Genomic DNA, 24,661 nt, shown 5'->3' with positions numbered 1-24,661 from the left:
GGACCGGTTTCCTGGAGAAGAGTCGCTACACCATATATTATAGTGGCCATCCAGTAAACCATGTGCTCGGAGTAGGGTTCTTAGTAAGCCAAAAAATGAAACCTGCTGTTATCGGTTTTGAAAATCTAAACGAACGGCTATGCACTCTGCGTTCGCGAGGCAAATTTAGAAATATAAGCCTCATTAACGTTCACACCCGTACAGAGGAGACTGCAGAGGAAGAATACCTTCTACGAGGCAGTAAAACGAACCCTCGAAGCCTGTCCCAGATATGATATCAAAATCATACTTGGGGATTTTAACAGCCGAATAGGGACGGAGCCCGTATTCAGGCGATACGTTGGCTCTCATACCTTACATCGAAATATAAATGATAACGGACTGCGGATTATTCAATTAGCAGTGTCACACGAAATGGTTGTTGGCAGTACCTGGTTTGTGCGGAAAGCGGTCCACAAACATACGTGGGCCTCTGCAGATGGGACTACTTTCAACAAAATTGACCACGTGTTAATCGAACCACGTTACCTCTCGGCGTTGATGAATGTCAGAACATATAGGAGGGCCACTATCGACTTAGATCACTATTTCGTCGGCATGGTGCTCCGAGTTCGAATAACAACACCACCCAGAATCCCCTCTGACAATCAGGTGAGAGTTAACACTGAAGCCATCCACAACACAACCCTCCGCGACACCTATAAGAGGGAAATGGATGCCGCAATAACCGCAGTCAACAGAGGTCCTGGAGATGAAGCATCAACAAATGATCTTCACAATCACCTGAAGAACGTTATCATAAATACGGCCACAAACAAACTTGGCCCCAGCCGCATAAACAGTCCGGATGGTTGCTTCGACGATGAATGTAAGCTAGCAACGGAACGGAAGAATGCCGCATACCGAGTAATGTTGCATTGCAAATTGAAAAGGACGCGGGCACGCGCGAAGGCCTATCACGAATTCCCGCAAGCAGGAGAGCGACTTCACAGACGACAAAAAGGAAGCTTGGGAGAACCAACACATCTGTAAACTCAAAAATTACAGGGAACAACCGCACCAGGCGCGCAAGTTTTACCAACTGATGTCTCATATATAAAAAGGGGGATATCACAGCAGCAATTATAGAGGTATCACGTTGCTGAGTCCCATCTATAAGATATTCTCCGCTTTCTTGCTAGGCCGGATACATAATTGACCCATACCAAAGAGGCTCCACTCCAGACAAATCAACAACAGATCCGATTTTCTCTCTGCGGCAAGCGATGGAAAATCTGTTGAAATATGGACATCCATTCTTTTCAACGACTTTAAGGCCTAAGGATAGCATAGGCAGAGTAAAAATGTACACGGCTATGAGAAAATTCGGTTTTCCGACGTATTTGATAAGATTTACTAGGCTGACCCTAACCAATGTGCAAGGCCAGATAAAAGCAGCAGTATCACTCTCAAGACCACTCGACATCAACAACGGTCTACGACAAGAAGATGCCTTATCATGCGTCCTCTTTAACCTGGCCCTCGAGAAAGTGATCCATGATGCTGAGATAAATGCAAGGGGTACGATCCTCTTTAAGTCCACTTAACTACTGGCCTATGCTGACGATATCGACATCATGGGAAGAACGACCCGATATTTACAAACTGCTTTCATCCAGATCGAGCAGGCGGCGCGAGATCTTGGGCTGCACATCAATGAAGGCAAGACAAAATATATGATGGCAACGTCAGCAGCAAAAACCAACCAACCAACAACATCAAACCACACTGGTCAAACGGGAAGAATAAAGATAGGAGAATACAACTTCGAGACCGTTAATAATTTGTCTTATTTAGGGTCGGATATCACAACCGATAACAGCTACGATGAGGAAATCCGCGCACGGTTGTTGGCAGCCAACAGAGCCTATTTCAGCTTACAAAAACTGTTCCGCTCGAAACGTCTCACCATAGGGTCAAACCTCTTACTGTACTGCCAGTCCTCATGTATTCCTCGGAAACTTGGGTTCTTAGCAAGAAAAATTGCGAACTCTTGGCCGCGTTCGAGAGAAGAATCCTCCGAAGAATTTTTGGCCTCCTACATTAGGGCGAACGATTCCGTACCACACATAACGACGAACGATACCACGACCGTCTGCTGATAAAATCAGTCTCAATAGGTTGCGGTGGGCGGGTCACTTAATCCGTATGGATGGATGAGGATGATCCAGCCCGGAAAGTTTATAAGGGCAATATCTATGATAGAAAACGAAGACGAGGCATTGGTGGACCTTGGCACAATACCGGGATGTCTGCCTTAATAAGGGCAAGGCTAGTCCGGATACCGATTTTTGCGGTGTTGATAATGATGATGATAGTCGTGTCCAGCATATGAGGAAATTATTGCTAAAAGAGAAGTTAGCAAAAAGATAGCAATAAACGAAGCAACATGACCAAAGCAGCAAGCGAGACTGTTCTGACGAAGTCAAGCTAAATCGTGTGTTTTCAAGCCCATTCCGTTATAGGATCTCTTCGTAATACCTTGGCCCAATTCGTAACTGCTCCTTTCCCCGATGCGTCCAAAATTTAGTTCAGGCCTTAACTTGATCCCAAAATAATGAACAGTGACAATTCACTGCCATTAGACTTCTTATGAATCAATAAAATTAAACGTCGGTACACTCAACTCTGCGTTTCTGGCTTCTTAGGTCCAAATTATGACTGATTGGTACTCTGAAAACAGCAGCCTGAATTCAGAGGTTCATTTAAAGAGCAGTAGAAGAAAAGGAGTGGCGCTACCCTCCAGTGAAGAAAAAAACTATCTCGAACTTGCTTACCTATTCCGTTGCTGTAGTGGTAATTAAAGCAAGCAGCCATGCAAACTCAATGATTGAACTGATATCCACCAATCTGCAGCTGACTTTATCTTCTGTGGTATGGGGATGGGAGATCATTAGGTAGGTAGAATACTACAAAAACAGGTTGACCTTTTCGTGAAAAAAATGTAACACCCTGAAACTCCCAGTGAACAAAGATAAGTCTAGCGTTATTATTTTAGAAGAAATAATGGCAAACTATTATATGTAAAATTTAGGTACATCGGTCCCCTGTAAAACAAGTACCCGAGATGACAATTTTGGCCGGGACAATTAAAAAATCTCTATCTATGAAAGATCACGTCATTAAAACAATCATAAAGGGGAAACAGGTTTGGAGGGTAATAAACTTTGCCACAGTTCCTTCAAGGGAGACAAAAACTGAGAGCCGTAAAACCATTTAGGATCATTATAAGACCAGTGCTTGATTATGCTGCTTCCTCCACACCCTTGATGCCCAAATAGCTAGACAACAGAATATCCACGATTATGGCATCTCAGTTGAAAAGATGCTTAGGTTTAACTAAGTCTTCACCGCATCATTTGGCCCAAGTTCTGGCGGGCGAAACCGTCCACAAGTTCAGAAAGGCGCCATTGGCCTCTAAGGAGCTAATAAGGCTCAAAAGATGTGATCCCTCCTCCTACAGCTTGTTCGCAGACAATCCCATGACCAAAATGGTTTATCAGTGACTTATAAGAATTTCCAGCAAGCCTTCAATAACTTTAAGATTTATGAGGAGGAAAGAAAGGTGGGAAACCTGCTGGTCTGCAGTGTCAGCGCAGGGAAGGAATGGGAACAGAAACGACTGGGTAGTTAAAATTAAAAATGAAATAACCGAACTCAGAAACAGGGATTTTGCCCTATATGGAACTGATGCAGCAATATGGGCTGTGGTGTGCAGCTGTGCGGTAGTCTCTAACTGCACTCGAGACAAAGCTGGCTACAGAATAAAAGCAATTGCGGTCCTTTCTGCTGAACTGAATGGGATAAAGATGGCCACGCAAATGGCAAAGGAAAGATAAAAAAAGAAGAAAGCAATAATCACAGACTCCCAAAAACCCGTACTCTTCTGGAGAAGCAAGACATCAGAGATCTCAGTGTCTGGAAAATAGTTGACGCAATAGCGAATTTTAACTTCGAGGAGATAAAAGTACTGTGGTACCCAGCTAAAAGTGAAATTATGTTGAACAAGATGGCGCACTCAGCAACAAAGGCAGCACTAATCAGCGAAAATACCATGATTTCATCCTTTGCAGCTGAGGATGTACTATGGGTGGTGCAGAATAAAATGAAGAAGGACTAGCAAGATGAATACCAGGCAACGTCGAAATTAAAAGGCAAGGATTTCGTGGCAATCTTTCCGGATGTGTCGATTAAAATACCAACTTTCATCTCAACAAATAGTGTAGCGAAACTTTCAGTGGACTTTATTCGAACCATGTCTACAGCAAACCCTTCCTTGGCAAAATCAACAATGACAATTATCTGAAGTGTGGCGTGCAGGAAACAATAGATAACCTTATTTTTTAGTGTAGGAGGCACATTGCGCGAGGAACAAATTCAATTGGAAAAGGTCTTCGCAAGAGTTTTTTTGAAAGAAGAAAACCAACTCCAGATTAGATTCTTAAAAGACACGAGAATCAAGCTTAAGGGCTTTGCGTCTACTCTTATGTTTTATTTCATATTTCTTTTACCTGGCTTTTTTTGGAGAAAATGTGAATATCGCAAGCCACAAGGCATTTCCTATCCCAAAGCATCGTTCCTAGTTCATTCTACCCATCCGATTTGAATCGTTAAGTTCAATGTGAATGGCTAGTACAAAGTAGCACATACTGATCTCAAATAAAACAAGGAATTTTACTCTGCGTCTTAATATCACAAAAACTAATAAAAGCTGGCATAATAACAAAACGTAAAGTGGCGAATAATAGAAAATCTAGAACAAATAATATACAACATAACCACAATCATATAAAAATGGTAGCTGTGTCTATACTTGTAACACGCGTCCTACCTGTTCGGATAGGCTTCGACACAATTATGTTTGCAAGTGTCGTCACAAAACGTATAGAAACATACGTGAGTTATCTAACTTACAACGAGCCTGGCAACACAGGGCCCAGGGCCCATAAATCGAGTGACAGCCAGCAGACATAGGCCGAGGTCTTGGCCAATTCTTGTCCAAAGGGTACGATGATCGTGGGCCGGACCAGAGAACTTAGCTCTTTCTGTTAGCCTGCCGAGACGTCGTGGGACAACTAAACCTACACCAACAACATAACTGAATAGCTGGTTCCCGACCTGGATATCATAGGCAACCCCTAGCTAAAATTTAGGCAGCGACTTGAATTCCTGACACATCCAGCTGCCCTACAGCAGATAATCAAAACTGGGAACAACCTGTTTAAAAGGATACACGACTGTTACACGCTAAAGGATTATCAGATAGCGTTACCAGATTCACTTACAGAACTCTTAAGTCAATCCACCAGTGATTACCTTTTACTATCTAAGGCAATCAGAAAAAAAAATCAGATAAAATCGTGCATCCCCGTACCTGCCAGCTCCTCCACACCATGCTGCAGTAGTTAGTAGTAACCAGAAGACAATGTCCATATTAACTGGGACAATTTCAAATGAGTTTGATAGATTATTTGTTGAAGATGCTGGGAGTCCTGAGTCCGCACCCACTTGATGACGGGCCGGACTCTTGTGGTCCACAAACTCCTCTTTTTTCAGTTAAACACCCAAGTTTTTCAAAAAAGTTGACTGACGGTTTCGTCCAGGGCAGATGCAACTCATCAGACGCAGCCTCACCTCTGCCCTGGGAGCAGCGAGATGAAACCGTCAGTCAACTGTTTTGAAAACTTGGCTGTTTAACGCAAAAAAAGGGAGTCGGTGGACCACAAGAGAGGAAGTAAGTTGCTTCCCAAGTGGTCCGGTCCATCAAGTGGCTGCGGAGTCAGGACTCCCAGCATCCTCAACAAAAGATTCACTTCGCCTAGTCTGAACTTACGACGGATTTCACTTCAATGTAATTCGCACTCATAATTCACACCATATGTAACTACTTTCGGTCATGCTGCTCTCAGGGCAGAGGTGAGGCAGCGTCTGACGAGTTGCCTCTGCGCTGGACGAAACCGTCATTCAACTTTTTGATAGATTAACTATCTGAAAAGATAAAGCTATTCTTGCGTTGAAGGTTTCTACATAGATTTTCAAGGATGCAAAATTATTAATCGTGTACGTTTCCTTGCAAAATAGCAGTAGAGGGACCTAGATAATTCACAACTGACACTTAGGTGTCATGCCATGCTAATCATATCAACAGTCGAATAAAGATAGTTTTGCAACATTGATTACTAAATACAATAAAAGAACATATGTAATCGTACTCCGGATACCATCCGGTTTAAAGTCCTGAGTTTGGGTGTACATAAGTAAAACCATTCAGAAGGTTTTTTTTTCGTATAAACGTCTCCTACAACTTGAGAAATCCAATCCCATATTTCATTAAATTCAAACAGATAAATTTTATAACCTCGCTTATCATAAAAATTCACTTTCAACCAACACCCATCAAAGTTCGTAGAACTCTTATTGCCACCCAAGAGTAAATTCGACCCCAAACGTACAATCAAATAAAGAATCTTTTAATAAGAACCCAAATGCATCAGGCTAGGAATCATCGCCTGAACTTTCGCCTCGCTAATAAGCGCGAATAATTGTATTAGATACGTTAGTTAGCGTCTCGTTGCACACATCAAAGAGTAAATATTGATCATACGCTTCATGCCCAATTAAAGTAAATTGTCGAATCATTCAATTTCCAATTCATTTTTGGAGAAAAGCAGCAGAATTAAAAGTCTGAGCGCACACATGATAACTCGACCATTTAGCCGATCATGAATCATTTTACATTCAATTTCACTCGGAGTCATACCCTCACTAGCCGCCCATAGCATTCCTATTAACCCATCCAGCCTCCAAACTCACCTAACTCAGCGCAATGACCAGGTTTTAAGGGCCAGGTCATCGGCAAATCCATCATCGTCTCTTATTTCGTCGGATCCCAAGCTCATCATGACGAGGAGGCTGTTTAATGATGATGGACCCACCACGTCTAGGATATTGATTTTCATCGCGTTTAAACTAACTCGGCCCCATCTCACCTGGGAATTTAATTTGTTGCTAAACACGTGCAACACGTCGTCCAGTACGCTAGATGTATCTAACGCAAATAGGCTTAGACTTAGATTTGGACTTACCTTACAAATTCCATCGACGCAAACGGCTCGTCCTCTGTAATTCTTTCTGTAGTATTCCGCCGGACGGGAGCAAGGTGTGCCATCAATCACGGTGCTGTTCAAGGTGGCGAAGTAATTCAACCCGACTGGCTTGCAATTGAGCTCGCACTCGGCATCGTCTTGAAAAAAATTGTTTATGCATTAGAGAGGACTAGATACAATCACAAGAAAGATGGAAGTGTTCAAGTAGCCTAATTGGGAGCTGATCCCAGCTTAAATTGCACAATTATTTAACTAAAGCGTGTTGATCCTTAAGGAACTCACTCTTCTATCTAAAATTCTAACTACTTTCACTTTCCTTACCCCAAATGTATCTACATCTATCAATTTTGCACTTACCCTTAATATACGGCTCCCAGATATATCGTTTGCCCTGAAATAGATGCTCATCGTAGGCTGTGCACTGCTGTTGACGAAAATCCACTTGAACAGGACATTCCTGCGAGTTACGACAATCAAAGTCAGTAGTAATTAGTTAAATGTAGGTTCTAATTAGGGATTAAGGCAATTTACGCAATGGACACTTACCTGTTCATTACAAAGACGATATCTACGGAACAGACCGGCACATCCGCGACTAATAACACGCTTCGTTGGATTCGATGCTCGTCTGAAAGGAGGTGAGTGTATATTTAACCGGTTTCCTGGCTGAGGATTAAGTTGTACAGTGGCCAATTAAAAATGTTAAGAGAATCATATTATCAGTTATTAACAGAATTATGCAGCTAGCAGATGGTAATGATATGTTCTTACGAGGATGTTATTGATTTTGTTAACCTACGCAAATAGGCATTGTAAAGACCTAAAGGTTGCGTTCCCGCCTGTGTGGAACACATGGTGTGGCCTCATACTTCCTGTGCATTATCTTAGTAAAAAGAAGTGAATGAAGGTATAAGTCACAGGTTCCACAACTGATAAATATCTTCAGGACTAGATTCGAAATCCCGAATTGACCTGCATTCTGGCCACCAAAAGGACAACATTACCTGATATATAATGGAGAAGAACGCTCCCGAAGGTCCCAACATTTTACTTTGTTCATGCCCAAGGAACCTTGGGGGATCGTCGAAATTCTAACGAAGAAGAAAGTGAAGGTTCTAGTGGCTTTCGACAAACCCCTTACCTCTTCGATTCATAATAGGTTAAATTCTCGCGCCTTATGCTCAATGCATCGGGCTAGGACAGGGTGACGGCTGGCACGCAGGATAAAAAGAATAAACAAATCGGAGAACCGGAAGCTTGACGCCTCAGTTATAAAAGGTTTTGCATTTCCCTATGTGAGGAGCGAAGAGTGCATGACAGTTCTGGCTGTACATAGTTAAAAATTCCATTGTCCGGCTTCGGAAAGTGCTAATACTTTCACCTTTCATTTGATACCCCACATGACAATATTTGGTGAAAAAAAAATTACACCCCCTTTTGCATGTATGGGGATCTCCCCTTAAATTCGACGTAAAATGATGTAACTCACTGTATGTTCACAGTTCCCATCTTTCCACCAAATTTGGTGTAAAACCGTCTCCGAGAAAAATGCTTGTGACGAACAGACAGACAGACAGTAAACCGATTTTAATAAGGTTTTGTGTAAAACAGGGCTGGGGAGAAGCAAACTCTTCATGAATGGAATTTTAATATTTCACTCGAATATCAATTATTGCCGTTAATTATGACGTAAGCATTTTATTTGCATGGATTTTTTTCGAATTTTTGGGTTGGGTAGTTTCCGAAAAAGAGATCTGTCTCACTTTAAGTGTGTACATTTTGACTCCTTACTAGCGCATTTTCTAACTCACGCCAAAACTAATATCAATTTCGGAAAGTACTAAGCGCGACCTTTCATTCGATACCCCACACGACTATAATCGGTGAAAAAATTTTTTAAATCCACTCCCCCCCCCCCCCCCCTTGCATGTATGGGGAGCCCCCTTAAAACTCTACTTAAATTTATGTCGCTTGCTGTATTCTTGGGATTACATATTTCCCAACTGTCCACCAAATTTCGTTCGGATTGGTTCAGCCGATTCGGAGAAAAGTGCGTGTGACAGACAGACAGACCCAAAAAAAGCAGTGTCCCCCAAGTGCGAGCTCCGGGGATCGAACCGATAAAGTCCAAGGGGAATGAAAACGGTGGATGGAAAGGCAGAAAAAAAACAAAAATGTGAATTCGCCCAGAAGCCTTTGTCCTACGCGGAGATACTGAAAAAGGTCAAAGCTGGCCCCGACCTAAAAGATCTAGGCGGAAATGTCAGCAAGATTGGAAGGATCCAGAAGGGTGACATATTTGAGCTGTAAAAATCCAGCTTGGGAAAAACTGATGACTTCCGAACTCAAGTTAAGAACTCACTTGGGGGGAACTTGAGAGTACGGACCCAAAAACATGTGGTCTACATACAGTGCAAAGTTCTCGATAAAGTGACATCCAAAGGAGAAATTTGCACTACCTTGAAGGAACAGTTCAAGTTGGAGGAACTTGGCGAAAAGTCCATTGTAAGTTTGCGGAAAGCCTATGGCAATACTCAAGCAGCCACATTGCGATTACCATTGGACACAGCGCAAAAGTTATTGGCTGCCGGGAAGGTTTGAATCGGATGGGGTATTTGCAGTCTGAGAGAGCAGATTTCTCTAAAGAGGTGCTTTAAGTGCCTCGCGTTTGGTCATTCCACAAAGGCATGCACCACCGCCATTGATCGGACCGATCGATGCAGAAGGTGTGGGGAGAAAGACCATATTGCTAAAGAGAACAATAACGACCCAAAATGCTTATTGCGCGAAGGAAGGGAGTGACGGGATTACCGGAATATTGCCGAATGTGCTAAATGCCCGAAATTTAGGAAGGCGCTGACTTCAATGAGAAATGAGGTTTATTCAAATAAACCAATCATTGCAGGGTCGCGCTACTCGAGCAGACTACCTACGAATCCGAGGTGGAAGTTGCCATCATTAGCGAACCATATAGAAACCGTCACGGTAGCGTATAGGCTACAGATTCGACTGGTGGAGCAGCGATATGGGCATGTGGTTGAAAGCCATACAATGTACCCATGCCATACAGTCAGACAGCCAGCGACTTTGTGTGGGCAAAAATAAACAGGGTCTATGTGTACAGCTGTTACGCCCCACCAAGTGTCCAAGTCGTAGTCCAAGGGTGATTGCTGGTGACTTCAATGCTTGGGCCCGTGAGTGGAGTAGAAGAGAGAAAAATGCAAGGGGCCGCAGCCTGTTCGACGCTTTTACACAGTTAGATAGATTTCTGCCCAACGAAGGTTATGTAAACACCTTTCAGAAAGGGGGATTGGCCAAAGTCGTAGATCTAACCTTTGTCAACCCTTCACTGAGACGTGATATGTCCTGGTGCGTGTCCCACAGCGATCACCAGGCAATCTTCTTTGGACTATGGGTGGATTTGCCGGCCAGAAGACCATCATTTCCGAAACCGAGAAAGATATCAGGCTGGTTTGCAAAAGCTCTAGATGAGCAGACCTTCATAGAAGTGTGGTTAAAACAACATAATAAAGCACTAAACTACTGGTGGAATATTGAACTGGCCAGCCTTCGTTCAGCCTGTTTCCTAGCGAGAAGAGCGGTTCATCATCGCAGATCACGAGCCCTTCACTCTTGTTAAAAATTATCCAGGGTTTATTCCCCCAGCAGGAGGAGGTCACCGACACATTCCAGCACCTCTAAATGTGACAACAATACCGCCAGTCACCAGAGACTACTGCTGGAGATCTGTGCTAGAATAGCAGACAACAAAATCCCAGGTCTGGATGGCGAGCCGAATAGGGTCCTTAAGCTTGTTGTGAAATCCATACTGGACATATTCGCTGAGTTGTTCGAGGCGTGCATGTCTGATGAAATATTTCCAGCGTCATGGAAGCGACAGAAGTTAGTACTACTGCCTAAGGCTGGTAAACCTCCAGTTGAGCCAACCTCCTACAGACCAATTTATCTTTTGGACACTCACCCAGTTTCTCACGGGGCACGGAGGATATCGCCAATACCTGCACAGGTTTAAATTGGAGAAATCACCCAACTGTCCAAACTGCGACGGAGTCCCAGAGGACCCACAGCATGTATTCTTCCACTGTCCGAGATTTGTGGAAGAAAGGAGGAATCTAGAGGAGACTCTAGCAGATATGCTGAAACCAGAAAATCTAGTCCCGAAAATGGTAGCACAACAAGGGAATTGGGATGCGGTCAACTTTATGATTGCATTTATCCAAAATAAACTGCGAAACGCAGAGAAGAGGAGAAAAGCGCGGTCACGTACGCCCCGTAAAGAAGAAATGTGATTAACCTAGAATGAACTGCCTCTGCCCCGTGATGTAATACCGTAGGTTGATTCCGCGGAGAAGGGAGGTTGGGTGGGGGTGGGTAAAAATCAGAGACACTAATGTGTCCAGGCCAGTGTCCTTTAAAGATTTCCACCTTCTCAAAAAAAATGACAGACAGACAGACAGTAAACCGATTTTAATACATTTTTCAACGATATTATTCTTCTTGTTCTCGGTGAATGTCTCCGTACGAGAATGTCCGGAGAACATGGAGGAGTTCAGTGGACCATGATATCTTTCCTCGGCTACGCTAACGACATGTGTTTTTCCCCCGCCCCGGTTTATGCATCTTAGCTAAATAGCTCTGCAGAAAGAGTTGGACTGAAGATAAACACCAACAAAACCAAGTTTTCAGTCTAACGGTCCATCGTACCCGCATCGAAAGCGTTGATCAATATATATATGAAGGAAGCGTGGTTTATGGCTACAGTGGCACCGAACTCTATCCTGCCCAAAGCTGTAACAAAGCTAGAGAGGGTTTCGCTGCCTTTTCTAAATCGGGAAAAGCAGTTATTTCAACACTGAAATTGTTCGGAGCAAGGGTTTTTTCTGTGTTGGTATATAAGAGTAGTAGATAAAAAGTAACCCCACTATTACCCGAATACCCGAGGGCTCTGAAAATGCTGCCCTAATAATATTATAAAAGAAAAATTCGGTCTGCGGGCAGGTTAGATATTGAAGAAGCGCGAGAATTGAATTACTCGCTACGCCAAGCAGTGGAATTTACTCTCCCAGAGTTGCCAACGAGTGAGTCACCCCAAAAACACTTGGCGCACAACAGTAGAAGAGAATTGGGGGCATCTCCGGAAATCGTGAAAGCAGGGAGCGGGACCAGAATTGCATTTCAAGTGACCGATAGCGCTAGCGTGTAATTGTAGCTGATGCTCTTTGCTCCACTAAGGCGTAAATGGCAACCACATGTATATCATGACCATTAACCAGGGCGAGATTTTGGGCTGCACATCAATGAAGGCGAAACAAAATGTATAGTGGTAACGTCAGCACCAAGAACCAACCAACCAACAACATCAAACCGCACTGGTCAAACGGGAAGAATAAAGACAGGAGACCACAACTTTGACACCGTTGATAATTTCTCCTATCTAGGGTCGAAAATCGCAACCGATAATAGCTACGACGATGAAATCCGCGCACGGTTGTTGACTGCCAACACAGCCTATTTCAGCTTAAAAAAACTGTTTCGCTCGAAACGTCTCACGATAGGGTGAAAACTCTTACTGTACAAGACAATGATTTTGCCAGTCCTCATGTATTCCTCGGAGACTTGGGTTCATAGCAGAAAAAATTGCGAACTCTTGGCCGCGTTCGAGAGAAGAATCCTCCGATGAATTTTTGGCCCCCTACATGAAGTTGGACGATTCCGTAGCCTACATAACGACGAAATCTATGAGCGATACTATGACTATAAGATTGTGAATAAAATCCGGCTGGATCCGGGTGGATAATGGTTATGGATGAAAATGATCCAGCCCGAAAAACTTAGAAGGGCAATATCTATGGTAGAAAAAGAAGACGAAGCAGACCTTGCCTGAAATGGAGTGATGGCGTAAGCCAAGTCGCCAAGCAGCATTTAGGGATATCGAATTGGTGGACCTCAGCGCAAAACCGGGATATCTGGAGTTCCCTATTAAGGCAGGCTTAGACCAGATACCGGTTGTTGCGCCGTTGACAATGAGTGTATTGTTTCAGGCTGGGTGGTCCGTGACATTGCACTGGATGCAATGGCGCACCGTAGGATCCAGACCATCAGATGTTTCACTGCCCAATGTTCAGCACGAGAAGAGGACATCTGAAGCAAGCAGTTGGAAGGAGCGCGTTTTCCAATTATCTGATGAAGATTAAAAACGAAAATTGAATTTTAATGTGCCCCAATTCATACATAACGAATAGAAAGGAAAACGGAAAGTGAGCAGTTTTCAACTACACGTAACACAATAACCCCTTGATTCCGGAGCACGGCATAGCTACCAATGCCAGATAAACAAACCGCGCAGTTAGCACTGTCTTGTATATCTAAGCGATCAGTGAATGTACATAACCAGTGAATGGAGGAGGGGCAAGAGTTATTCTCAGAAGTATTCAAACTAAGCGTTCTGAAAGATGCGTCGCGACGAGTCTGTTTCCACCTTTCCACCAAATTCGATGTGAATCGCTATAACCGTCTCCGAAAAAACACAAAACCTTAAAAAGATTGCAAACATCTTCCCAATTCAAGGAAATGAGTGGCTTTACTGCCAAAAATCCTTTTCTATTTTGGCATAGTGGAGAAAGCTTGCCGAATTTCAAGACTATCATAATATACCCAAGCTTTATCAAACATTGTATCTTCATTCTGCCCACACCAGGACGCATATCTTTTACTAGCTCAAAATATCGTTCGATGCTTTTCAATTGGTAGATGTAACCCCTTCCCCTTGTCAGATTTTATACAGTGGAACCAACATTTGCTTCTTGGTAGACGTGCGTGTGCGCTTGGTTGATATCACCACCTGTGATTAACTCAGACTTTCCACCAACTGCTTACTAAGTATCAGACAATAAACATAAAATTTTAATGCTCCATGGGAATAATGTCTACAGTCACCTACTATATCGCCAACTAAAACTATTATGTCACTAGCAACGAATTATGAACACAATGTGTCTAATAATGTTATCTCTTGTAATCAATCAACTATTTTAATGTATCTGCAGAAAATGGAATAATCGCTGGCGCGCTGCCGTCGATCCTTTAATTTATCAATTTGCAAACAGATTCACGTACACTCAACAGTTGTTCCTCTAGTATTCCGCCCAACATGGCATGGATTCAAACAATAAAAATAACTTTGAACACTAAGTTTCCGCTTAAGGGCTGCAAAATGCATCTGTAACGAGTGTTAAATATGTTACGACTCATATCTCAGACTATCCAACCGCCAGCACACTTGTCTATTAAACATAAACCCATCCAAGCCAGTCAAATACACATATGTGAACATAAAGATTGGCTCAATGTTGCCCCGAGTACGTTATTGACTATTGAAAAGATCCAATCGATGGGGCCACATTATGCCTCCATGCATGCACGACGACGCAAAGCGCCATATAAAATCAATCGTGCAAATGATTGAACTCGCTATCGTTAATTGTGATAACATTTCATTTCCATGCACCACGATGCACTCACACACGGCTTTGTGTGCTGTTTGTTTGATGTGTGTTTCAGGGAAAGCCCATCAACTGCAGTCAACTGTGATGTAAACCTCAACGTTCAATCATCGGCCGCACCAATTTGTCCCGGGAAATTTTATTGTTACAAACAGCCTACGGTATCTTGCTCAAATTATCACTGCAAGATCTGAATTAAAAGTTCTTTGAAAACAGATATCTGGAAAATAGTCTGTTGTTGGTCCTGATTATGCGATATAATAAGCGGCGCAACTAGACCTCTAGTGTAGTCTGCAACGCCCAATCCACAATGGACCACAGGACATCCGCCCGATCAGCCTACTCAGCACTTGTTAGATATCCTGAATTAGTAAGCGAACGAAGTTACAGTTCCTCAGCGGCTTTGATTCCCAACCCGGTACTACGCAAACTCCAATCTTAGAGGCTAACTTCCAGCACAAGAAATGCACTCCAGGCTTTAGTCCACCCATTCCCATCCACTCCACCATTATGTGCTTTAGCTCACAAATCTCATAAACTGCGTGTGCATGTTCAATTTGTGCAATTTGCATTCTATGCAGAGATCAGAGCGTTGATCACTTTCATATCAAGTGCAACATAATGCAATTCAGGCTCAGCTGTGATTCGGGAAGTTGTTCACGTCCAGCGCCATTGCGTGTGGCGCTGCGTTTTACTATTATGTGTTGCCCATTAAAATGTTTAATGTATGACTGACTGTCGCGTTTTAGCAGTTGCTCGGCTGATAACAAACAGGTGACTCTGATCAATCTTATATTAGATACTGCCCGGCATTATGCAGATATCACAGAAGTGCATTCAGTTTTTAATCTTTCGAAGTGAGTGCAGCACTTTCATGTTTCCTCTAAAGAAGTTCATTGAATTTTTTCAATCCATTTTGGAACAGTTGGGATGGTTATTCGTAGTATCATAATTCTTAGTAGGAACTATCGAAGTATTATTTCCAAAGCCATTGTAATCAATGAGAGATGCAACGCACGCACGATCGAGCAAGGTTAATTTCGAAGAGTTTTAGTTCCCGAAATCTACTAACCTAACGCCTACCACTTTGGAAACCTGGCGCCAGTTGAAGTTCATTTGAAAATTACAAGCACTTATGTACGTGATCAACAGGTACTCATATTATACATACATACACATGTCCATATTACATATGGGTTACAGCTCGCCGAACAACCTTCTTAGTTGCAACAGTTTGTAAAGAGACTTGCAGCAAGCCTAATATGGTAGTCATCCAAAAAATGACATATCTCTTACTTAGGAACCTATCCAAGAAAAGGATGCTGGACGTTTTTCCCATCTCATACCCCCAACCCGTTTAGAGAGAAATATCAAGTTTGGCGGAGCTAGAGAACACCTATCGAAAGTAGAGCACAAAAAAGGAAATAGTAGAAAAATAGCAATAGACCAGGAGTCCTAGTTCAACCAACAGCACCTTCTGAAACTAAAAATTATATCCACCTAGTAAACAGTGCAGTTTTCTGGCACTCGAGCAATGTACTAGCTTTGATTTTTCTAGGTCAAGTTTCAATTTCAGACCCATAAGGTCGCGACCTATTCTCCCAAGAACCTTACCAAGGGTTCTCCAGAGCAGCACCAGTCCCGACAGCAGCGGAGATAGCCCGCCGAAGGAGCGACACTTCAACAGCCTCATGATAGCACCGACTCTCAGCGAGGCCACTCGCCTTTCGCAGACGCCGTCAAGAGCGAGACCAATCTGCTACACCAAGGCAGGATCTACGCACGAGCTGCTACTAGTACCATACCACAGACAGCCTTGAAGTTTCGTTACTCAATTCACATCCACAAGCCAACAACAGTAAGGATAGGCACGACCTACAAGCAGCTACTTGGCTGATACTTCAAAATCCCCATTTCTCAGGGCGAAATGCCCCGTATTGCCAATCTCCGGTCTACCACCAAATCAACACCATCGGAAAGCCAGTCTTTCACGATCTCATCGCTTCACAGGCGAATGCCTCACCACAAGAAAAAAGATTTCAACTTCTTGCAAACGAGAACGCGGCGTCAATGGGCTCTCTCCAAATGGTACCCAAATAGAGCAGCGATTGGCATGCCACCGGGGACTATCGTCATCTCAACGGATTCGTTCGCCCCGACCGCTACCGCTGCCAATAATTCAGGATTTACTCCAAGACAGCCGCAGGAGTCTTGGAGTTTCTTCTAAGTCAGCGAACTCCAGCCAGCATTTCATAAAATGCCGGCACCCTTAAAGATATATCCAAAACTGCAGTCTCTACGCTTCTTAGTCTGTTATAATTTTTAGCCATCCCGCCCGGACTCCGTAATGCAACCTAGACGATGCAATGCACTCTCAGCCAATTACTCAGGAAGCTGCCATTCATCTCGGCAAACCACATCACCTACAACATTTCCAGCAGCTTTTCGAGGCACTCCATGCATTCATGCTTTAGCCGGTCTGTCCAGTTGGCCTAGGGGAAGTAATATTCCCCAGTGATCATATAAGCAAGGGAACTTTTAGACAACCACGACGAAAAACACAAGATATCCCGGATTCTCCAAACCTATAGGCCCTTCAGAGTTTAGACGTTCCTTCGGAATGCTCGATTGTCACCGTCGTAGCTGCACTACATATGCCTCCAAGCGCCATTTCACGAGCTTCTCAAAATTTGTACTACGTAGAAAGTCGCATTAAATTATCCACCTGCTGCTTTTGAGCACTACAAGTAGAGCTTCCTCACGCACAGACGCAACCAACGTCGCTATTTGCGTGTCACTTAATCCACAATAAGCCGATGAAATGTGAGAAGACGGTGGAGAATGTGAGCGATTCTTCATCGCCATTTTCGAAGATCACAAACCTCACCTCCTAGCCATTCCACGATTTAAACTCCAATAGCTTACTATTTGCATTTCTACAGCGCACTGAAGCCACACCTCTCAGTTTCGTCCAGTAGTCAAGCTTTGCCTGCGGAATCAGCTATTAAGTTAATTACCGCGGGCAAGGTAAGAGTAGGTTGGGTCGTGTGCAGGCTCAGGGAGCAAATATCTCTAAAGAGATGCTTCAGATGCCTCGATTTCGGCCATTTTGCGGCGGCATGCACTAACCAGCTTGATAGGGCCACCTCATCAAAGATTGCACCGAAGATCCACGGTGTATGCTATGTAGTGGGAAAGAGGGCGTGGACGGCCGGCATGTTGCGGGAAGCAGCAGATATCCGGTATATAGGAGGGAGCTGAACCGCACAGGCAAATGAGATTGATACAAATCAATCTCAATCACTGTGAGGCAGCTCAGGACCTGCTCTCGCAAACCATTCGAGAGTCGAATGTCGATGTCGCGGTTATTTGCGAGCGGTACAGAAACTACGGCGGTGCGACTGGGGCAGTGGATGCGTCTGGCAATGCCGCAATCTGGGCGTGCGGAAGACAGGCCATTCAGGAAGTCATGGCCCCCCCGGCAGCCGGTTTTATAAGGGCGAAGGTCAAAGGTGTCCATATTTACAGTTGCTACGCTCCTCCTAGTGCAACCTTAGCACAATATGAGGAGATGTTAGACAGTCTGGTGTTGGACGCTAGAGACCGCAGCCCTAAAATCATTGCGGGCGATTTCAACGCGTGGGCCCTGGAGTGGGGAAGCCGATCGACGAACACCAGAGGTCTAATTCTGTTGGAGTCATTTGCGGAGCTGGACATCGTGCTGGCCAACGTTAGATGCGTGCCCACCTTTCAGGGAAGAGGGTCGGGTTCGATTGTTGACCTGACATTTGTTAGCACTTCACTGATGAGGGAGATGGCTTGGCAAGTGAGTGAGCACTACACCCACAGTGACCACCAGGCCATCTTCCTCCGCATTGGGAACCGGGGAAGCAGTCAACGACGCTCTGGAGGTGGAAAGGCTAAGGCGGTTGGCTGATCTATCGGAACTTTCGACGAGGAGACATTCCTGGCCGCATTGGAAGGAGCCCATGATCCGGATGAAACAGCGGTGGAAAGGCTCACACAGCTGTCTCAGCGTGCGACGCTACGATGCCACGACGACGTTTGCACCACGGCAAGAGGCCAAACTACTGGTGGAACACGGAGATCGCTGCCTTGAGATCCTCTTGTCTCCGAGCGAGGAGACTTTCCCACAGGACAAGGGGAAGGCCGGAACACCAGGAGCGTGAGGAGGAATACAGGGATCTGCGAAGCAACCTTAAGAAGGCCATTCGGAAAAGCAAGCGGGAATGCTACCAGAAGCTCTGCATGGAGGCTAATACGAATCCGTGGAGTACAGCCTACCAAGTTGTAATGAAGAAGATCCGCGGGCGAAAATCACCTCAGGTGACATGCCCACGGCTCTTGTTGCAAATAATTACAACTCTTTTCCCGCAGCAGGAGCAGCACGAAAGAGAACCCCAACTGGCAGCTAAGCAGGACGTCTTCTCGATCCCTGATGTTACCGAAGAGGAACTTTGGGAAATTTGCAGACGTATTGGAGACAGCAAGGCTCCGGGATTGGACAGAATTCTGAACGGGGCTCTGAAGGTGGCGGTCAAGGCCAGACCAAGGTGGTTCGCAAGCACATTCGAATCGTGCATGGCGGAAGGAGTGTTTCCCGCCCAGTGGAAGAGGCAGAAGCTGGTGTTGCTACCGAAGCCCAGAAAACCACCCGGCGTGACCTCTTCATATCACCCTATTTGTCTCTTAGACACCATGGGGAAGATGTTGGAGAGGGTGATATACAACAGGCTGCTCCCATTCACCGAGCTTGCGGGTGGTCTTTCAGAGCGGCAATATGGGTTTCGGCGAGCCCGTTCTACGGTCGATGCAGTAGCAAAGGTCGTGGTATTGGCTCGAAATGCAATGGCCATGGGCAAATGCTGTGCTCTGGTGACGCTGGACGTCAAAAATGCTTTTAACTCAGCCAACTGGGGCTGGATTAAGGGTGCTTTGGTCAAACTAGGTGTTCTTAGCTACTTGGCTCGGCTCATCGAGAGTTACTTTTCGGACAGACTTCTCTGGTACGAGACGGGCGACGGGCCGAAGGAGTACATTGTGACAGCAGGTGTGCCTCAAGGTTCTGTATTGGGACCATTGCTGTGGAACATAATGTACGACGGAGTGCTTGGCCTTCGCGTGCCGGAGGAGACAACGCTGAATGGTTTTGCGGACGACTTGGCGGTAGTTGCAATTGCAAAGCATCTCGAGGACGTGGAGCTTTATGCAAATGACCATCAAGTCATGGTTACGAATGGCCAAGCTGGACCTGGCGGACGAAAAGACGGAGGCGGTCCTCATTACCAACCGTAGGAAGAACAACACGGTTACCATCCAGGTTGGTAATCGTGAGGTCGTCTCAAAATCGGTTGTCAAATACCTGGGGGTGATGATCGATACCAAGCTAAGTTTCAAGGGACATTTGGATTATGCGCGAGAGAAGGCAGCAAATGCCAGCTCATCCCTTGCAAGGATGATGCCTAACGTGGGAGGGCCGAAGTATAGTCGCAGGCTACTCATCGCGGGAGTGGTGAGGTCGATCCTGGGATACGCGGCCCCTGTCTGGGCGGGAGCGTTGAACCACGCAGTCAACCGGAGGAAGATATGTTCGGCATACCGGCCAATTGCGCTAAGGGTGTGCAGCGCATTTAGGACGGCGTCGACGGAGGCAGTGTGTGTTATCGCAGGAATGATCCCTATAGATCTTCTAGCGAGCAAGGCACACTGGCTCTACGAAAAACGGAAGGCAAATCCAACCTAGGTGAATGATGATTTCCGAAAAGCCATCAGGAGAGAGTTGTGTGCCAAGTGGCAACAACGATGGGATAACTCCGACAAGGGCAGGTGAACCCATACATTGATCCCGTGTATCGAGAAATGGGTCAACCGAAAGCACGGAGAATTGAATTACCACCTGACACAGTTCCTTACGGGACACGGTGGCTATAGGAAGTACTTGCATCGCTTCGAGTTGGACGAGTCTCCCAACTGTCCTGAATGCGGTGATACACTCGAGGACCCGGAGCACGTTATGTTCCATTGTCCCAGATTTCTGCAGCAGAAAAGGAGGTTGAACAGCATCTTAGGGGCGGACATCGAGCCTTCCAACCTGGTGGAAGAGATGTTGAAGTCAGAGGAAAACTGGATGGCGGTAAATGAGGCAGTAGCCGTGGTCCAGACAAAACTCCTGGAGTTAGATCGAGCTCGGAAGGCGGCGCGACAGAGACGTGACATGGACGAGCTGGTATAGCGAACCAGAGCCTCCCCCGCGAAGTAATACTTCACGGTGGTCCCGCGGGGAGCGGCGGAAGAGTGGAGGTGGTTTTAGTGGGTGTGAATCGCACACACTGCTGCAACCTGCCGCAGCAGCGTCTTTCTAAGATTTCCACCTCCATCCATATAAAAAAAAAAGTAGTCAAGCTTTCGATACTGAATACCAACTGTTACACCTCAGCAGTCTTGCTAAAGCCAGGCACCGGTTATATGCAAGGTAGTATAGGTCCCAGGGTGAAACTTGGATTGGTACCCACGAAGGAGGATAAAGCCTGGGAAACGCCTGCTGAACCAACACCAATAGCTCTATTACCAAACTTACCTCTACGTGGTGATTCTTAATGAAAATCTGCAGATTGAGAAGGATGAAAGCGAGTCTCCCGGGCCTAAAAATCGAACAAATTGTACCAATTTCCTAGGGTTGACATTCCTACACGGAAAACCGAAGTTACGAAGCCATGGAGGGAACCTCGGACTGAATTGACAACGATTGAATTGAGGATTTGCGTATTTTCTCAAAGAACGTGAGCTGCTTGTAAAGAGCGAATGTTGCTCAGCAGCTAAAAGATACTCTGTTCTAATATAAGGCTGGAAGAAATCGTGTAGGCACTTTTTTTATCTACCCCAACCAAGCTGACGTTTCAAAAAGAGCTGGAACGCATACTCGACAGCGGGTGATTTTCCCTTGCACTAGAAAGTAAGTAAGTAAGACTCGTATTGATAAACAGCAAAGGCGACCTCGAGGGACCGCCAATATATCGTCCTCACAATATGTTGAACACAGGGGGGAAACTGGCTGAGAAGCCCACCAAGCGAAAATACTGACGCAATTCGTGCTGCAGGAGACTTCTCACCAAATAATATGATTTAGATGCAATTGAGGGTATGGTTCAAGCAGTCAGACTGGGTGGTCAGCACTGTCAACGGGTAGTGCTCTTTGTGACGCTGGATGTAATAAACGTCTTCAATGCTGCAGCATGAGGCAAAATGATCATTGCGCTGGAAAATTGTTCCCATGTTCAAGACTACCTTTCGCAAATATTGAGTCACTATTTAAAGAACCGTGTCCTGTTCTTCGAAATTATTGAAGGATAAGATGTCGGTGCAGCTCAAGGATCTACTTTTGCTCCGCATTTTGGAAAGCCTCAAGCAATAGCCTGCTACGATGCGGGAGGCGAACCGTATCTGGTCGTACACATGGATGATGTTGTGGCACCGGTCGCGCACACTAAGAAAGAAAGCTCTGGAGAAAACGGAAGTGGTCGTCCTGACCAAAGAAAGGGCGAAGGACAACATGCCGTATATGCGGTCAGTTAGTTCATCAAGTCAAGACTTGCAAAGAAAAAGATAATTGCATTCTCAATAAGGATCCTGGCGCGTCTATTGGGAGCTACACACACTACGAGTTCAGGCCGGTATGAAATCTTCAAAGCAGAACTAAAAAGGGCATAATCTGCGTACTATAAATTAACATTCACCAGAGTGCAACGTTGACGAGTTGCTAGCGCAGTTCGCAGCGGAGGTGAAAGCCAATCTAGTGCTATTCAACGAGCAATACCCATAATCCAGTTTCGTGGCTCGCTGTCATCTGGATTCGGGACGACATTCGACTTCACATTCTTGCTCTCAGCCAAGGGAATGGCTTTGTCTGGATTTGATATTTAGGGATAACGTTTTTCAGCGTTTACCTATGACTAAGTAAGTAAGACTATGCCGGCATTCCGGCGCAGACACAATGTTCTGATTGACACCGATTTCGGTACCGAAGGACGAATCCTGGTAGGGGGTGAATTCATTGGTGAGGCACTTGAATTGGGTATGCCCCACCTAGATTCCAAGGGAAACGAAGAACGTTACTCGTAGTTTTAAATACCGAATCCATACTAACGTTCCAGCACCCAGGCTGCGAAGAAAGCATTCCGAACGTAACTTCTACAACGGAATCAACGCCAGTGGATGGTTTCTACAAGCCTTCTCGGCAAGTGACTACCAATACATTGGGTTCGAAGTGGCTAACGAATTAGACCTGCATCGAGAGTGAACTTCGTCGAAGTCCTTGGAACAGGCAAAGTCGCGCTGGGCACTTCGGAGGTGGTGACGCTACAGCTGAAACTGTCGTAAATTCAGTGATGAATCTGATAGCCGCAGTCCGTGAAGCTTCCATGCTCCGAAAGAGCCCCAGCCGTGACAAGCCTTGTATGTACAGGTAGACGCGGAAACTAAGAACCCACGGAAGGAGTGCCATAAACTCTGCTGTTCGGCACAACGCTTACATGGTCTTGCGGACGACGTTGCAGCACTTGTTGCCGGGTTCACTGTTCTTCTTCTTTTTCTTCATCCTTTGTCCTGTTCACAAACGGGGTCGGCTCGTCGTGATCGGTTTCGTCATTTCATGCTACCAAATGCCTTATCTGTATGCAATCGCGAGGCTTTTAAATCCCCATACAGCGTATCAAGACACCATTGTTTCGGGCAACCTTTTGGTCGCTTACTATAGACTTCGATATTCAGACAAACGAACCGCATTATGCGCGCATTATTCCCTAGGCATCCTGTACGGGTTAATGGCAACGATGCGGAAGGCGTTGTGGACTTACACGCTTTTCACGGTAAAAAAATCGAAAAAAAAACAGTTCTCGCTATGAAAAATAGGAATGCGACAAGTCCAACTCCCCGGGCCTGCTCGGGGGGTTCAACACTTGCCTGAAAGTGGGCATTTTTCCTTCTCACTGAAAGGCGACGAGGCTTGCACTGATCAGCAAAATGACAGGAGTCCCTGCGCTACCGTCTGCATATCGACTGTTGTTTATACATGACACGCCCGGGAAAGTGTTCATCAGGGATAGACTCGCTGAAGCGCTGAGGCACACAGCTGCCGGCCTCGACGGATAAAGCTCCTCACAACGCTTCATATCAGAAATGCTTTCAATTTCGTAAAATGACAGATATGCCAGGCATATTATAAAATTCATGCCGGGCGGTCTCTTGTGGATATTGAAGAATTATCTGAGAAGCCGCTCCTTGCACTAGGGAGCCAGAGGAGGATGGAGATCAAGTAGGGGTAGCACATGTATCCGGACCACACTGGACATGCCAGAAGAGTCACGCCAAGTTGGCTATGCAGATAAAGTTGGCACGGCTGCTGTCATCTTAACCAAAAAGAGAATCCCGAACCCGTGACGCTTTTCGATCGGCGAGTGGAATATAGAGTAGAAACCAGTTGCTAAATGCTATGGTCCAATTCTCCATTTCTCAACTTCTTCGAGCAAATCAAAGAAGCAGTGGACAAGCTGGAGTTTCAGCCTTAAGTCGGCTAATGGCGAATGCAGCGGGCCATATATCTATCAGGAGACGTCTTCTTATAGGAACAGGGCAGCCTGTTCTCCTCTACTATGCGGAGGTATGGGCGGATGCTCTTGGCAAATAGATATATCGTAAGCGTCTTGCCAAGAGCAGAGACGAGGACCTTTGCGAGGGATATCTCCCTATCGCACTGTCTCAGAACCAGCCGTGATGTGTTCGCGGAAGTAATCCCCCTTGCTTAGGAACATAAACCCATCTACAGCTGCAAACGCAAAGAGTTAAAAGAGATAGTTGCCCATGGAGAACGCTTACTAATAGACTGGCAACTTTCTTTGCAGAATAAGTCAAAACGCAGATGGGCTGTGCGGCTCACCGGCAATTTAAATCCGTGAAGGTTTTCAGTCTTATCCGCCC

At 45.3% G+C, this 24,661-nt stretch overlaps 1 protein-coding gene across 2 annotated transcripts in view; it reads right to left on the bottom strand.

The window, feature by feature from the left end:
- The window catches only part of LOC119652300 (thrombospondin type-1 domain-containing protein 4), a 160,704-nt gene that overhangs the window by 48,760 nt on the left and 87,283 nt on the right, over nt 1-24,661 (bottom strand). For both annotated transcript variants that reach the window (XM_038056300.1, XM_038056301.1), the window contains exons 5-7: nt 7,692-7,773; nt 7,503-7,602; nt 7,125-7,282 (exon numbers count right to left, since the gene is read on the bottom strand). In XM_038056300.1, coding sequence (XP_037912228.1) covers nt 7,125-7,282; nt 7,503-7,602; nt 7,692-7,773 — 340 coding nt within the window. The remainder of the gene's footprint in view (nt 1-7,124; nt 7,283-7,502; nt 7,603-7,691; nt 7,774-24,661) is intronic.

The sequence above is a fragment of the Hermetia illucens genome, chromosome 3 (assembly GCF_905115235.1).
Source record: "Hermetia illucens chromosome 3, iHerIll2.2.curated.20191125, whole genome shotgun sequence".
In the NCBI taxonomy this organism is placed as follows: domain Eukaryota; kingdom Metazoa; phylum Arthropoda; class Insecta; order Diptera; family Stratiomyidae; genus Hermetia; species Hermetia illucens.
This window is presented reverse-complemented; position numbering and strand designations above follow the sequence as displayed.